The following is a 16,020-nucleotide window of genomic DNA, read 5'->3' as shown; positions in this document are numbered from 1 at the left end:
TCCCGTTTTCTTGTGTTGGGGTGCCCTCCGGTGTTTATCTTCTGAGGTGCAGGCTCTGTTGCCTCCTGGGGTCCGCCTAGCAACAGTGCCGTTTTCCCTTTCTTCCTAGCTAATTGTTTTCAATGTAAAGTAAACCAGAAAAACCACTTTTTTGCATGTATATAGTGCTGGTAATGACTCTCAATGGGAGTGCTATTGTCACAAAAGACCTGTTTGTCACAGCTTAACGGTTCCTTGCTTAACATGCAAGCCGAAACTGCCAGAGAGAGCAGAAAAAAAATTCTCTCTGGTTCCCTTTTAAAACCAAACTCTCTCTGCTAAAAAGCCCCTAGCAGAGAAAAGAAAAATATAATATTCATACTGGCTTCTGGATTCTGTCTATCCCAACGCTGTACACCATGTCATATAACCTAGTCCCAGATTTGGACCTGAGCATCCAAAATATGGAGGTTAGCATGAAAACCTCCAAGCTTAGTTACCAGCTTGGACCTGGTACTGCTGCCACCACCCAAAAATTTAGAGTGTTTTGGGGCACTCTGGTCCCCCCGAATACCTCCCCTGGGGCACCCAAGACCCAAACCCTTGAGTCTCACAACAAAGGGAAAGAAATCTTTTCCCTTCCCCCCTCCAGGTGCTCCTGGAGAGATACACAGAAGCAACCTCCGTGAATCTAAGCAGAGGGACTCCACCCTCCCCGCTCCCAGTCCTGGAGAACAGAATTACCACCCTCTTCACCCAGAGGGAATGCAAAATCAAGCTAGTAAATCTAACACACACAGGGTTCCCCCTGACTTCTTCCTCCCACCAATTCCCTGGTGAGTACAGACTCAATTCCCTGGAATTTCCCACTAAAGAAAAACTCCAACAGGTCTTAAAAAGAAAGCTTTATATAAAAAGAAAGAAAAATACATAAAAATGGTCTCTCTGTATTAAGGTGACAAATACAGGGTCAATTGCTTAAAAGAATATTGAATAAACAGCCTTATTCAAAAAGAATACAATTCAAAGCACTCCAGCAACTATATTCATGTAAATACAAAGAAAACCAATAGAAACCTTACTGCCTTACTATATTTTGTACTTACAACTTGGAAACAGAAGATTAGAAAGCAGGAAACAGAAATCCTCCCATAGCTGAGAGAGATAGATTCAAGACAAAGGACTCACACACTACAAACCCTCCACCCAGATTTGAAAAAGTCTTGTTTCCTGATTGGTCCTCTGGTCAGGTGGTTCAGATTACTTCTTTCCAGGTGAAAGAGACATTAACCCTTAGCTATCTGTTTATGACAAGCTATTTGTTTATGACAGTTGGATATTAGGAAACACTATTTCACTAGGATGGTGGTGAAGCGCTGGAATGGTTTACCTATGGAGGTGATGGAATTTCCATCCTTAGAGGTTTTTAAAGCTCAACTTGACAAAGCCCTGGCTGGGATGATCTAGTTGATGTTCGTTCTGCTTTGAGCAGGGGGTTGGACTAGATGACCTCCTGAGGTCTCTTCCAATCCTAATCTTCTACGATTCTGTGATTAGCCAGCAAATAAAACAAAAACACAATATAAGCTTAATATACTAAAGAAACTGGTTACAAGTAGTAATGTCTCACCCTAAATGTTGATTTAGGCAGATTGCAGAGGTTCTTGAAAGCAAGCTGCTCTCGCTTGCAGCTTAAAATTCCAGGTATTTCTTTCACAGGTCAGACACCTTCTCAGCCTTGGCTCAGTCCTTATCTCCCCCTTTATCTTTGTTCCTTAGATGTTTCCAGCAGTCATCCTGGGTGGAGATTCAGTGAAGAATGAACCCCGATTATCTCACTCCCCCACCCTTTAATAAGATTTACATGTGGCAGAACCCTTTGTCTTTCAATGTTTTTCCCATACTCCTCAGTGGAAAAATACTGGTGTTTTATCATGGAAACCAGTACCATGTGACTTGAACACATGACCCTGCAGTGTCAAAGCAGCCATAAATAAGAGGCAGTTTGTAGCATCCCTGGAAAGCTTCTCAGGAAGGTGGGAGATTAGCATCTTCAAAGATCTATTGTTCTTCCTAATGGTCCTTTGACTTGTTCCCAGCTAGCCAGCCAGACTGATTGCATTCTGTCTGGTGGGCATTCCCCAGGTGCAAACACTTTTGTAGTACAGATGTATAGTCAATGTTGCTAACTTTAGATACAACAGTGATACATGCATACTAATAAGCTAATCATATTCAGTAAATCATAACCTTTCTAATGATACCCCATATAACCTATTTTAAATAAAATACATTAGGATTATGACATAATCATATTATACTATTACTATGAAAAATATGGTGAGCAGCGTCACAGTCATACCAATGCAGCTACACCAGTTTACAATGATGATTGGGCCCAGTTACATATAGAACTGCAGCAGGTTTTTGTCTGAAGCATTCCAACACATAGGAAACCAGTATGAATTGTATGATTCATATGCACATGTATGGTATTCTTCAGATTCAGCTCCAGTGTCTTTCTCTTTGTCACCTGTAACTTTCGTGGGAGACTACATGCCTACCCAGGGTGCTCTGCAAGAACGAGACCCACACACACTGTGAGTTATTGGCTTTAATGAAGGCAAAGTGACACACCCGCAATGGGAACTCCGGGCGTTGCTGTCATGGAGGCGGTGAACCCAGCACACCGAAGCTCAGCTCGGTCTGGGTCGGAGTCCAAGGGAGGGACCGGGAGCATACAGCTATATATATATACAATACAAAAGCAACTCATACGTATGCAAAAAGGGACTTCCAACAGGCTATGTCCGCCCCTTGGCCAAAGGCCAGGGACTTTCCACGGGTGGTGTACGCCCTTTGGTCTAAGGCCATGCAAACTGGTTTCAACCAGTTAAAAGCAAGTTATAACTGGCATGCCATGTCCTACAATGACCGGCCGCTTAGCAAGTAGGGGCTTTCCACAAGGCCGCCGAGAAAGCGGAAATACACTAGCTAGGCTGCGACACAGTCTTCCGCAGTCCCCTACATCACCCCTGCAGATGACATATTCTGAGAGAGAGCCTGATGAGAACCAGACCATTTCTGATATGTTCATCCTGGTGGGGTTTTCATACCTTACAAGACTCCAAATCCTTCTGTTTCTGGTATTTCTGCTCACCTACCTGGTCATTCTGATGGGGAACCTGCTCATTATCCTCCTTATAAAGATAAACCCATCACTTCATGCCCCCATGTATTTCTTCCTACTGAACCTGTCCTTCTTGGAAGTTTGCTACACCAGCAGTGTGGTCTCTCAGCTGCTCACTCACCTTCTCGTGGAGCAAAAGACCATCACCATTGTGGGCTGCGCGGTACAGATGTATGTTTTCACCATCCTGGGCCTCACAGAATGCTGCCTTCTAGCAACCATGGCGTACGACAGCTACATAGCCTTATGTAACCCCTTGCACTACAGAACCATCATGAGTGGTCGGTGTGTGCACAGCTCATGGCTGCTTCGTGGACCTTCGGCATCTCGGTGGAAGTAGTTCAGACCACATTAATCTTCAGCCTGCCCTTCTGTGGCTCCAACCGCATCCACCAGTTCTTCTATGACATCCCACTGGTGGTAAAGATGGCATGCACTGACATGTCCAAAAACGAAATTGTGGTCTTGACTGTGTCAGTTTTGTTCATCATGGGCCCTTTTATGTTGATAACCGTGTCCTATATCTGCATTATCTCCACCATCCTCAAGCTGTCATCAGCAAAGGGAAAGCGTAAAGCCTTCTCCACCTGCTCCTCCCACCTCATGGTTGTGAGTTTGTTCTATGGAACAGCCCTTTTCACCTATCTGAGGCCCAAGTCTATCTCAACTCCAGAGAGTGATCAAATGATTTCCCTCATGTACACAGTTGTGACCCCAGTGTTGAACCCCATAATATACACTCTGAGGAACAAAGAGATGAAGGGAGCCTTTAGAAAAACAATAGAAAAGAGTATCTTTTCACACAACTGGAGAAATCAGAGAATGAATGATAGAGTTAGTTAAAACGGGGGAATGAGGGAAATTCATAAATATTTTGTTGAATTTCTTCCAATGACATTCACTTTTTTTTAATTGGAATTTTGACATTTGAATAACTTTGACCTGTTCTAAATCTGTTTGGAAAATGGGAAGAGAAGCTTTTTAAAAAATGAAATAAACAAACAAATAAATAATTTTTTGTCAAACTTTTGATAGTCAGAACCTTTTGACCAGATGTAAAGATAATTGAAAAATCAAAAGAGAATCTTTAGTCAAAGTAGTATCCTGATTTTACATCTTCAAAATTTGAAATGTCAAAGCAAAAACAAAACAAAACAAAACAAATTAATGTAAGAAACATTTCATAAAATGTTCACCTTGGTTTGTTGAAATTTAACAATATTTACCAAGATTTTAATACCTGAATAATTCCAACCAGCTCTACAGAAAAGTCCATTTAGGCTTCTCCTTTTCCTGCTCTGGCTGCCCAGTGCAGCATTTTAGGTTTTGGGTTGGGTTGGGGTTCTCTCTGGCATAATTTATGCAGGCTTCCTATATAAGACACGAATAGATTTTTCAATGCCTAACCTGATCAGGTCACACAACAACTCTGCGAGATGGCACTTGACTTCCATGGCATTTTTTACTAGCAGATCAGATTGTAAGATTATTGTGTATATCATAGATTAATCGATTTTAAGGTAATGAGGGACCATTTTGATCATCTAGTGTGATATCAGCAATTTCCAGTGAAGTCCAACATTGCCAGTTTAGCCTGGAGCTCGAGCACACTCTGCAGGGATGGATAGGAGCTCTAAGCCCAGAACTCTAAGAAGCATCTATTGAGCATGTGGAAACCAAGATTCTTCCAAATGGTTATAACTTGGCCAAGCCTGGGTGCTGTTTCATGGAACTAGCAAAAGGTGCATCCCTGACACCAGGGTGTCCCCCCCCATATTTCATTTCCTGCTTCAGTGCCTTCCAGAGCTAGAGTGTCCAAAAAGAGAATCCTTCCCCTTTGTTAACACAAGGGAACCAACATATTTTCCCATAATTTCTTTCTTGGAAATGACTGAATCTTTTTTTTTTTCTGAAGAACTCTTAAGAAAATTTCCTACTGAGGAAGACACTCAACATGAAAAAATTCAGCCCAAATGGTTAAAGTTTTAGGAAGTTATAAGGAATTAAAAACAGGGTCTTGTAATGCAAACTATTGGGTAACCTCATTTATAGGGTTTTCTCCCATTGGCACTTATAATATATCTTGTCTGGAGTCTATCTAGATTCATAGAATCTAAGGCCAGAAAGAACCACAGTGATAATCTAGTCTGACCTCCGGTATAACATAGGCCATAGAACTTCCCCAAAATAATATCTAGAGCATAACTTTTAGAAAAAAAAACATAGAGTCTTGATTGGATCCACCACATACCTCAGTAATTTTTTCCAAGGGTTAATTAAAAATATACAGTTTATTTCTAGCTTCAACTTCCAACTATTTGGTAGACATGCCCAAATATTTTAAAGTAATATCATCTTCCCCACGTCTTCCATATTTATTTTTTTTGTTCTGTGTTTAATTGAGCTATAGATCATAAACTACCCAAAGAACTATTTCATTCTGTTAAGTTTGCTATAAATTTCCATGTATGGTTATGGTGCAATAATGTAGAAGAAAGAAAGAAAGAAAGAAAGAAATGTATGTATGTTTGTTTGTTTGTTTGTTTGTAATTAACAATAAAATAATTCAAGTATTTCTCTCTGTAAGGAAAAAAAAATTATCACCCAAAGGCAGTTGAAATGTTCTGTAAATAAAAAGTAACATTATCAAGTACAATTATTTATTGTTTGTCTCTTCAGGACAAAAACAAATTGTCTGGTGGTCTAGAAAACAAATTACCAACATAAGCTAGCAGCATAGCATTTAAGGCCAGAAAGGACCATCAAATCATCTAGCCCGACCTCCAGTATATCACTAGCCACTACCAGCACCAAGCGCCCTCACACCCATCCAACAACTTAAATTAAACCAAATTATTTTTCCTTTCCTTTGAACATGATGGGAGAGAACCTGAGTTTCTAAGAAACTTGTTCAAGTAATATATGGTTTTAAGGGTCAAAATGAATATTTTCAAAGCCAGCTAATGGATTTGAGCAATCAAATGGAAACTCAGTGCCCAGGTTGCACCTTGTAGGATTTTCAAAGCGCCTAACCAGATCTAGGACCAGATTTTGAAATGCATTCAAATATACAGAAAGGTTTTTAGTGAGGTGGGATTTAGTCACCTGAATGATTATGAAAAATCCCATTATACTCCATAGGGCCAGATACCCTGCTGGAGTAAATTTGTGCAGCTCTGTTGACACTAATGGGACAGCTCCACCACTGCTGTAGATTGGAATCACTCTGCTGATGATAATCAGATTCTCAGATGCCATAGATCAATGAGCTAATGTAAATTAGCATAGCTAAACTGTGATCAATGAGACTGATCCCCAGCTGGTGTAAATCAACATCATTCCAGTGTAGTCAATTGGCCAGGTCCTCGGCGGGGCTAAAAAACTATGGTTCAGTGAAGGTCTTCTCTCTAGTGAGCACAGATGTTATTCCTGGCTGGAATATCATCAGCAACATCACAAACAAAGTTCTCACCAGGAACATCTGTGCCAAAGCTCTGAAGTCAACAGGCATGCACAGTAGTAACTGAGAGCACATTGGGAAGTAATGATACTTCACAGAGTGTGACAGGACAGGGCTTCATAGGGGTTACCAAGAACATGGTGTTAAAGGTACAGGACTGCACACAGTCCTTTCAGGGTAGACAGTAGAGTATGATGGGGAAGTGGATGCCCAGGGCTAGTATGTGTTAGGAGTATGTTCTGTGTCTTTAAGAGCAGAGCACTGGACTAGGACTAGCATTCTAGTGTCACCTTTGCCAGACACACAACTCGGAGCTGTGGGCTCTCCTTTAGCTTTTGGAACATGTTTTAGTTCTAATAATGCATTACACTGTAGACTCCAGAATGTTTCTCCTCCTTATGAATTCACAACACATGTTACCAGAGTGAGGTAGAAGAGAGGGCAGAGAAAAGAGGACTGTGGTGAAGGAATAAAGGAGTCATCATGGAGATGGAGCATCTAAAAGCCCCCAAATAGTTGAAACTCCCAGGTAATGCAGCAGACTCCTGGAAGAGTTTCAAACAGAGAATCTATCTATCTATCTATCTATCTATCTATCTATCTATCTATCTATCTATCTATCTATCTATCTATCTATCTATCTATCTATCCAGAAATATATCATTATGACAAAAAGAGATTGTTAGGACAAGTAATAGGCCTGTCTACCGCACCTCGCAGGGTCCTGGAGCCCAGGCTCCTGCCCGAGCCCAGACGCCTACATTGCAATTAAAAACTTGTTAGCCTGAGCCCAGTGAGCTCAAAACAGCTGGCGTTTGCCAGTGGCAGATTTTTAATTGCAGTGCAGACACACTATAAGAGGTAACCAGAGTCAAAGACTGAAAACTAAGGGACAGATCTTGAGCTTGTGTAAACTGACACAGTTCAACTGATTCCAGAGTAGCTAGGGCTGTTTATGCCAACTCAAGATCCAGCTCTTGGATTTCAGTGGAACTACAATGATTTAAATGACCTGGGGATCTGTCCCATTGACTTCCACTGAACTGTGGCTGATTTACACCTGCTTGGGATCCAGTCTGTTACACAGTTTCAGATCCATAAACTTTGCCTGTCATTTTGAACCAAAGATGAGTCAAAAGTTTTTAACCCATCTGTCCTTCCATGGCTCTTTGTGCCATGGGATTAATTACAAGAGTGGAACTGTTAATGGCTATGCAGTGATTCAGTCCCACTGGATCAGAACGTTGGAGGAATTCAGTGTTGCAGAGATTTTTTGTATCTGATTTTCAACTTCTACTGGGATGAATGGCACGATCTTTCTTTCTTTCTTTCTTTCTTTCTTTCTTTCTTTCTTTCTTTCTTTCTTTCTTTCTTTCTTTCTTTCTTTCTCAGCAATTACTATTTTTCCCTTTACTCAGATAACACTAAAACAAAACACCATTAGGCTGCAGATGCAATGGTTCATGACATTTTAAAAACATTTAATTCATATGGGTTGTAGTTATCTCAGAGAGATTGAACATCTATAAATGACCAGAAGCTGTGTGTTAACCAGTGTAGCTCCATTGGAGTCAATGGGTCCATACCTCCAGCTGGTATAAAACATCCATAGCTCCACTGGATTAAATGGGTCAGTTCTCCCCCTTTTGTAAATTGTTGCAGTTCCACTTAAATCAGTGGGGCCAGATTCCCAGCTGCTGTAAACCAGACATAACCCCATATAATCAATTATGCCATTTCCAAAGATGGGATGAATTAGTTTAGTGCTATGGCGTTATGGTAATTTACATGAGCTAAATATCTTTCCTGTAATGCCTAATGTTGTCTATCTTTTCATCTATGATTCTTTTTCTTAACACCACTAGCCCATATTAAACCTCATGGAAGATTAGATCATGGTTAATAGACAGAAATCTGTACCCAGTCATTAACAAAATGCTGTAGTAGGGCAGCAGTTTAGTTACATTCTTATGAAATATGATGTTCCTCTGGACAGTGCAGGGTAAGTTAGCAACTCAAATTTGGGGTCAGTTGAGCAGAGGTACTGGATATATAAGTCCTAAGAAAATGGCCTTATTTTATTTTATTTATTTATTTTTTCACAGACCTGGGGATCAAATTGTTGATGTGATGAAGGTCAAAATGGTTTCTGTCTGCCAACTTTTAACCCGGGATAGCGCATGGCACCTACTAAATCTTTGGGGAACCCAAACTGAGAATAGTGTTTAAGAAGTTGTTCTCTTTTACAGTGTGTACACGCCAATACAGAAACACAGAAAGATGGTTTCCATGAGCCACATTTGATATGTTTTAAACCTCAACTCTTTTAAGTGCTCTAAACATTCAAATGGTTACTTGGTTTGATCTGAAATTCAGTGTGTCTCATTGGGGCACAAGGTCCTGTTAATGTTCCAGATTTGGGTCATGTGACCATGGGATTGTCAAGCTACCCCTCACCCAAAATGGTTTTGTTCTGCTGCCTCCTACTGTTAAACTGAGAGTTACTAATTACTGGAGGAATCCCAGACCTCACTGAGATTGCTGGCTGTGAATTTGTGAGTTCTGGATGGCCGTTTCATTTCGGGGGCTGTAATCACATTCTTTGAATTTAAAAAAATAGACATGCAATTCTTTCCTGGAAGGGGAGAGATAATTGGAGGGCAGAGGAGTAGGGGAACTGGCAGAAAGAGGTTTGGACTACTGTGAGGGGTGGGGTTTATGGGAAGGGCGACAAATGGAGATGCAAGATAGGAGAGAGGTTGGGAGGTCTGGTGAGGGAGGCATAGGGATTTGGGGAATGGAGGCATGTGACACTGGGCAGGGGGAGGAGGAGGTGAGTGTCAGGAGGACTGGGTGAGAATAGCACCTTCCTGGGTCTGTGTCTATAACTGGGAGAGGAGGTTCTTGCCCTTCTAAGGTGAGCTGAGGCCCTTTCCCTATTCCCCATGTGGACAGGATCTGGAGAGGTCCTGTCCTTTTGGGTGGGGAGCTGAGAACAGGGAGACTTCCTACCTTTTAGAAACTCTGAAACACTCAGGAAGGGGAGGAGAACAGCCACTGAGATGAATGGAGCTGTTTCCACATCTTAAAGCTATTGTCCCAGGCTGTATCATCTCCACAGGGTGTTCTCATTCAGTAGAGACCATCCTATTCAGATGAACTGGCCCTGTCACACCTCTCAGACCCCCCAGTGCTGCAGATGGGTGTGCAGAGGAGCCCTTTCCTTTCATCCTTCTTCTAGCCTTGCTGTCTAAAGGACGATGTTTCTAAGGCCATGTCTACACTATAAATTTATGTCAACGTAAGTTACATTGGCACACAGACGCCACAGCAACTCATGTCTGCAACTCATGTCTGAGGCAGAATTCTAACCCCCAGATGAGATTCCATGAAGTCCACCATGACTTAGTTATGGCTACTGGTTTTACGTGCCAGGCATTCTGATGGCCTGAAGATGGTGGAAGCATAAATAGATAGAGAGAGAGAGAGAGAGAGAGAGAGAGAGAGAGATCTTGCAGGAAATTTGTTTAACTGAAAAGCCATATTTTCTTTAAATAGAGTTAAATGAGAACCAGGGCCGGCTCCAGCTTTTTTGCCACCCCAAGTAGCGAAGAGGGAGAAAAAAAAGAAAAGAAAAGATAAAGCTGCAATTGGCGGCACTTTGGCAGCAGCTCAACCGCGGCATTTCATTCTTCAGTGGCAATTCAGTACAGGTCCTTCATTCAGAGAGGGACTGAGCGACCTGCCGCTGAATTCCCGCTGAAGACCCATTGGCTGCCCCAAGATTCCCTTGACTGCCCCAAGCACCTACTTCCTTTGCTGGTGCCTGGAGCCGGCCCTGATCGGAAAATTATTGACCAGGGTAGGAAGCACTAATATTGTCCAATGATAACATAATTTCAAATGCTGTGATTCTGTTACATCCATTATTACTTCTGTTTCAAAGACATAACTGCAGGATGGCAGAACTGAATAAACAGCAGAGATGACACCCAGGGAATATGAGCTGTACCTAATAGACATGCTAGAACCTTGAAACTCAGTCGTAGCCTACCTATCTGGACCCTGTCCAAGGACATGGAGAGCACATCTACAGCACAGCTGGGAGTGAGTTTCCCAACGCAGCTAGGCAGACTTCACCAGCTCTGTGTTAAACATGGTGGAGTAGACGGGGGCAGCGCAGGCAGCAGCTCAGTTTCACCACTTCACTGGAAACCCGGCTGGACTCTGAGGCTTTGTAGTCAGCTGATGCGCATTCTGCCTCTGGCATTTAGGATGCTCAGTGAGTCTGTCCTATTTCCCTAGAATGTGGGCACTGGGCTGTCTTTCATATACGAGGGACAAAAACATAGTATGTGATTCGAAAGAGAAATTGATAGATCGATCGATAGAGAATTCCAATGATAGTGACTCATTTCCTCTTCATGACTGTCCATAAGTTTTCATTATTAAACATTATTTACCAAAGGATTTCTATGAATACCTTACTTCACAGATCATTTACAAACAGCTCATCATAAGTGCCTGATGTTTGAGCCATTTTCACTGGATACTTTTTAACATACCCTGTTTCTCTTCCCTGAGTGGGTAAATTGAACTATCACACCAGGGTTCCTTAAAAGTGAATGCGCCAGTCCTCAGCTGGTTTAAGTTGCCATTGCTCCACTGACATCAGTTGAGCTTGAGAATTTACACCGGCTGAGAATCTGCTGTCAGTGTTCATGATTATTAATCCATAGCTTACTTCCTTTGCATATTTTGCACTAAGGCCCTGATCCAGCAAACCACTTTAGAAAGTGGTTATCTTTAAACAAATGAGCAATTCCACTGATGATTTACTGTTAAAAATGTATCCTTTTTTATTGGATAAGGGTTAGGGCTAGGTCTAAACTGGTGTCAGACCTGTCACCACCTGAATATTTCTCCTTCCCCTGTTAATCCATCTCCTACAATTGATGCATTTGAATTACTCACTCCTTCTGGGGACTGGTTTATTAACACAGAATAAGAATTGTCTCAAAGCTAGAATCTCCTTACCTTGGCCCAGACTCACCAGGCCGTTACGTCCCTCCTGGGCTCCTAACTCTCTCTGATGGGTTCTGTTCCTGCTCTGCAGTGCAGGTCACTCCAGCAACGCCTCGCCTCTGGCTGCTCTGGAGAGCCTCTTCTATTATTTATCTCTGGATCAGGGATCATAGCTGGGGGTCCCTGGCTTGAATGGGAGCTCAGCTTTCTGCTCTGCAGCCTGGAAGCCCCAAGAACCATAGTTCAGGACAGGGCTCTGAGGAATTCCAGATTCCATGCCATGGAGCTGGGAGCCTGGAATCCCAGTGTCCATGGCTCTGGGGTAACCTTGCCATGCAGACTGGGCCAGAACCTAAAGGTTTCCAGATTCCCAGGCCAACTGGCTCCTTGGAATCAACACTGAGACAGGAAGCCTGGGGACCCAGGGGTCCCAAGAGACTGGAAACTCTGGGGTATCCAGTCTGGGACAGTTGCATGGCTGGCCAGACCCAGAGCAGCAGTCCCTAAGCCCATTCCCTAGGCCCATTCCTGCAGCCATTGCTCATAGACTCATAGACTCACAGACTTTAGGGTCAGAAGAGACCAATATGATCATCTAGTCTGACCTCCTGCACAAAGCAAGCCACAGAATCCTACCCATCCACTTCTATAACAAACTCCTAACCTATGTCTGAGTTGTTGAAGTCTTCAAATTGTGGTTTGAAGCCCTCAAGCTGCAGAGAATCCACAAGCAAGTGACCCTTGCCCCACGCTGCAGAGGAAGGCGAAAAACCTCCAGGGCCTCTGCCAATCTGCCCCAGAGGAAAATTCCTTCCCAACCCCAAATATGGTGATCAGCTAAATCCTGAGCATGTGGGCAAGACTCACCAGCCAGCACTCAGGAAAGAATTCTCTGCAGTAACTCAGATCCCATCCCATCTAACATCCCATCACAGACCACTGGGCATACTTACCTGCTGATAATCAAAGATCAATTGCCAAAATTAAGCTATCCCATCATACCATCCCATTCCATAAATTTATCAAGCTTAGTCTTGAAGCCAGATATGTCTTTTGCCCCCACTAGTCCCCTTGGAAGGCTGTTCCAGAACTTCACTCCTCTAATGGTTAGAAACCTTCATCTAATTTCAAGTCTAAACTTCCTAGTGTCCAGCTTATACCCATTTGTTCTTGTGTCTATATTGGTACTAGGCTTAAATAATTCCTCTCCCTCCCTAATATTAATCCCTCTGATATATTTATAAAGAGCAAGCATATCCCCTCTCAACCTTCTTTTGGTTAGGTTAAACAAGCCAAGCTCTTTGAATCTCCTTTCATAAGACAGGTTTTCCATTCCTCGGATCATCCTAGTAGCCCGTCTCTAAGCCTGTTCCAGTTTGAATTCATCCATCTTAAACATGGGAGACCAGAACTGCACACAGTATTCCAGATGAGGTCTCACCAGTGCCTTATATAACGGTACTAACACCTCCTTATCTTTGCTGGAAATACCTCGCCTGATGCATCCTAAAATTGCATTAGCTTTTTTAACAGCCATATCAATGACTGTTGCCAGAACCGTGAGCAACGGCTGCAGGATTTCGCCCTGGCACCCCAAATGCTGCCCTGAACCAAGCACAGCTTCTCCAAGATGGAGAAACAGTAGGGGCTGAAAAACAATTTCAGATCCCTCCAATGTGCAGAAAAAGAGCTCTGGGTCCTCAGTGCAGGACACTGTGTCCTCAATCACATGGTCTTTGTCAGCAGGACTCTAGGGGCACATCACAAGCCTTATTAGGCAGAGCTCTGTGTCCTACAGGGAGGTTTGCTGAGCAACACCCCCACTTCCCAACCTCCCATGACGGGTTGGATCACAGAAACCCCTATGGGAGCTGCCAACTGTTTTGCCAAGACTGTTTTCCGTGCCAGCTCGGGGCCTCAGTACTCTGTCTTGCTGTTTCAGACACATCTGTCTGCTCAAACACCGACCCAGAGTCTAAATTACCTGCCCCAGTTCACATAAGTGTGTTTGTCTTTAGCATTCAGGTGCCCAACTCCCAATGGGGTCTAAACCCTAATAAATCCATTATAGCCTGTATAAAGCTTACACAGGGTAAACTCATAAATTGTTCACCCTCTATTGCACTGATAGAGAGATATGCACAGTTGTTTGCTCCCCCAAGTATTAACACATACTGAGTTAATTAATAAGTAAAAAGTGATTTTAATAAATACAGAAAGTAGGATTTAAGTGGTTCCAAGTAGTAACAGACAGAACAAAGTAAGTCACCAAGCAAAATACAATAAAATGTGCAAATCTATGTCCAGTCAAACTGAATACAGATAAGATCCTCACCAGCTCCAGAATGCTCCCTTTTACAGACTAATCTTTTAGCCTGGGTCCAGCAATCACTCACACCCCTTGCAGTCACTGTCCTTTGTTCCAGTTTTCTTCAAGTATCCTGGTGGATGGAGAGGCTCCTTCTTTAGCCAGCTGAAGACAAAATGGAGGGGCCTCCCAGTAGTTTAAGTAGACTTTCTCCTGTGGGTGGAGACCCCCTCCTCTCCCTGTGTATGATCCAGTCACAAAATGGACATTTGGAATCACATGGGCAAGTCACATGCTCATGCATGACTAAGGATTTGCAGGTAGCAGCCATTACCCACATGCTACCTTGAACATCCTCAGGCAGACTTCTCATGTAGATTGGAGTCTTCCAAGATCTTTTGTCTGTTAAGAGCTTCCTGATCGAGCACTTAACTTGCACATTCCTTTCCCAAGAAGTGATCAAATGTTCTAACTAAGGCTACTTAGAAATCAAGCAATTATACAGCTAATGTTCATAACTTTGTACACACAAATGGTGCCTGCATACAACTAGGATGAACATAACCAGTAGATCATAACTTTTACATAGATATGTTACATGGAATATGTAGCAAAACCCTATTTCAGTTATATCACACATATATTTATAAGCACCCACCCATAAAGCCTTATGGGGCGCACTGTCAAACACCCCCTTAGGTGGAGCAGCCATTTCTAAGAAACTGCTTCCAAAATGCTTGAGTTCAATTCTCCAACAGGCCACCAGCCTTGGTGGACACTGATCTGATGAACCTCCAGTGAGATCCTCAGTTTCCTGCTCCAGGCCAGGAGGTGGCAGTGATGGCTAGTTGTTGTTCAGCTCGGGCCTTAATTTATGGAAGGTTTATCTGGAGCATAGTCCAAGCACAGGACTTAGAACCAGAACAGAGTTGCAATCAGACTCCTCTCTACCCAGGGCTATAGGCTGTTTAGCCCATTCCTGGCCATGTGTGGTCCAACTCCTGTTGGCCATCTCTGTGACATAGCTCCATCATCTACACAAGGACATAGCACACTGAGGAACATCCAACAGCTCCCATCCTGTGGCCACCTCCAGGATGAATGATGAGCCCTAGACAGGCCATAGAAGGAGAGGAGAGGGTGGTGGTCCTCAGGAGAAACTGTTGGAACTTCAGTCTCCAGCCTGGCCCTATCCTTCTCCACACATAAAATGGTCTTTCAAAAGACATCCATAATCTCAACTAAACAAACTGAACTCTGACAGGCCAAACCCTCAGCTGATATAAATCAGCCATAGGGCCAGGCCATCATTCGTATAACCAGCTCTAGCTACTCTGAAATCAATGGAACTGTCTTAATTTACACCAACTCAGGACATGACCCTTCTTTTTTAATGTTTGCCTCTGGCTACTTCTTAGTGACCAATTTCAAGCATCCAAGGCAGCCTGAGCTGTGGGTTCCCCTGCTGGCTGCATCCCAAGAGCTGCTGATCCAATGCAGGGAAAAAAACAAAACAAAAAAACCCTCTGTTCCCTCTAGAAGTAATTATGTGGCATGAATGAAAGAAGAGGCTATTCCAGGCCAGCTGAGATTCTGGTGCCACTAGGCTCTAAGCTATTGTAGGTCACCTGTCTGTGCTAGAAATATATATTTGATTTGGCAAGTATCTTGAGACACTCTTTGGCCTCAGCCCTGCCTTGTTTTTTAGCCAAGGGTCCTTCCAGAGATGTTGCCATTGTGTAAGATCCAGGCTGAGTTGTATTCTCCCTCTGTGGGGTCAGTTAGAGTATTTTGTCAGGGTGGTTTGCTCAACCAGGTGAGATCATTGCTGGGCTCATAACCCTGGAGACATCATTTAACTATTTAGCCCCAGAGCAGGGACTTCCTGGGCTGGAGCCATGTCAAGCTGTACAGCTGGGAGGGACTTTCAGTCCCTGATCCTATTTAATCCTTCTCTTCTTAGCCAAGCCTGCCCCAGGAGTGGAGCAGGAAGTGCCCATGTGTGGAGTGGATCCCTGTCTGCTTGGAACTGCAGAGAGACGCAGCAACTCAGAAATC

At 43.2% G+C, this 16,020-nt stretch overlaps 1 protein-coding gene across 1 annotated transcript; it reads left to right on the top strand.

Moving 5' to 3' along the window:
• Positions 1-3,020: 3,020 nt before the first annotated feature.
• On the top strand, positions 3,021-4,012 carry LOC115642766 (olfactory receptor 10A4-like). Its single transcript, XM_030546473.1, is given in 2 exon segments — positions 3,021-3,453; positions 3,456-4,012. Coding segments are annotated over 2 exon segments (990 nt in total).
• Positions 4,013-16,020: the final 12,008 nt, after the last annotated feature.

The sequence above is a fragment of the Gopherus evgoodei genome, unplaced genomic scaffold (genome assembly GCF_007399415.2).
Source record: "Gopherus evgoodei ecotype Sinaloan lineage unplaced genomic scaffold, rGopEvg1_v1.p scaffold_45_arrow_ctg1, whole genome shotgun sequence".
Classification (NCBI taxonomy): domain Eukaryota; kingdom Metazoa; phylum Chordata; order Testudines; family Testudinidae; genus Gopherus; species Gopherus evgoodei.
The sequence above is the reverse complement of the archived record's forward strand: the minus strand, read 5'-3'. Positions and strand labels throughout refer to the sequence as shown.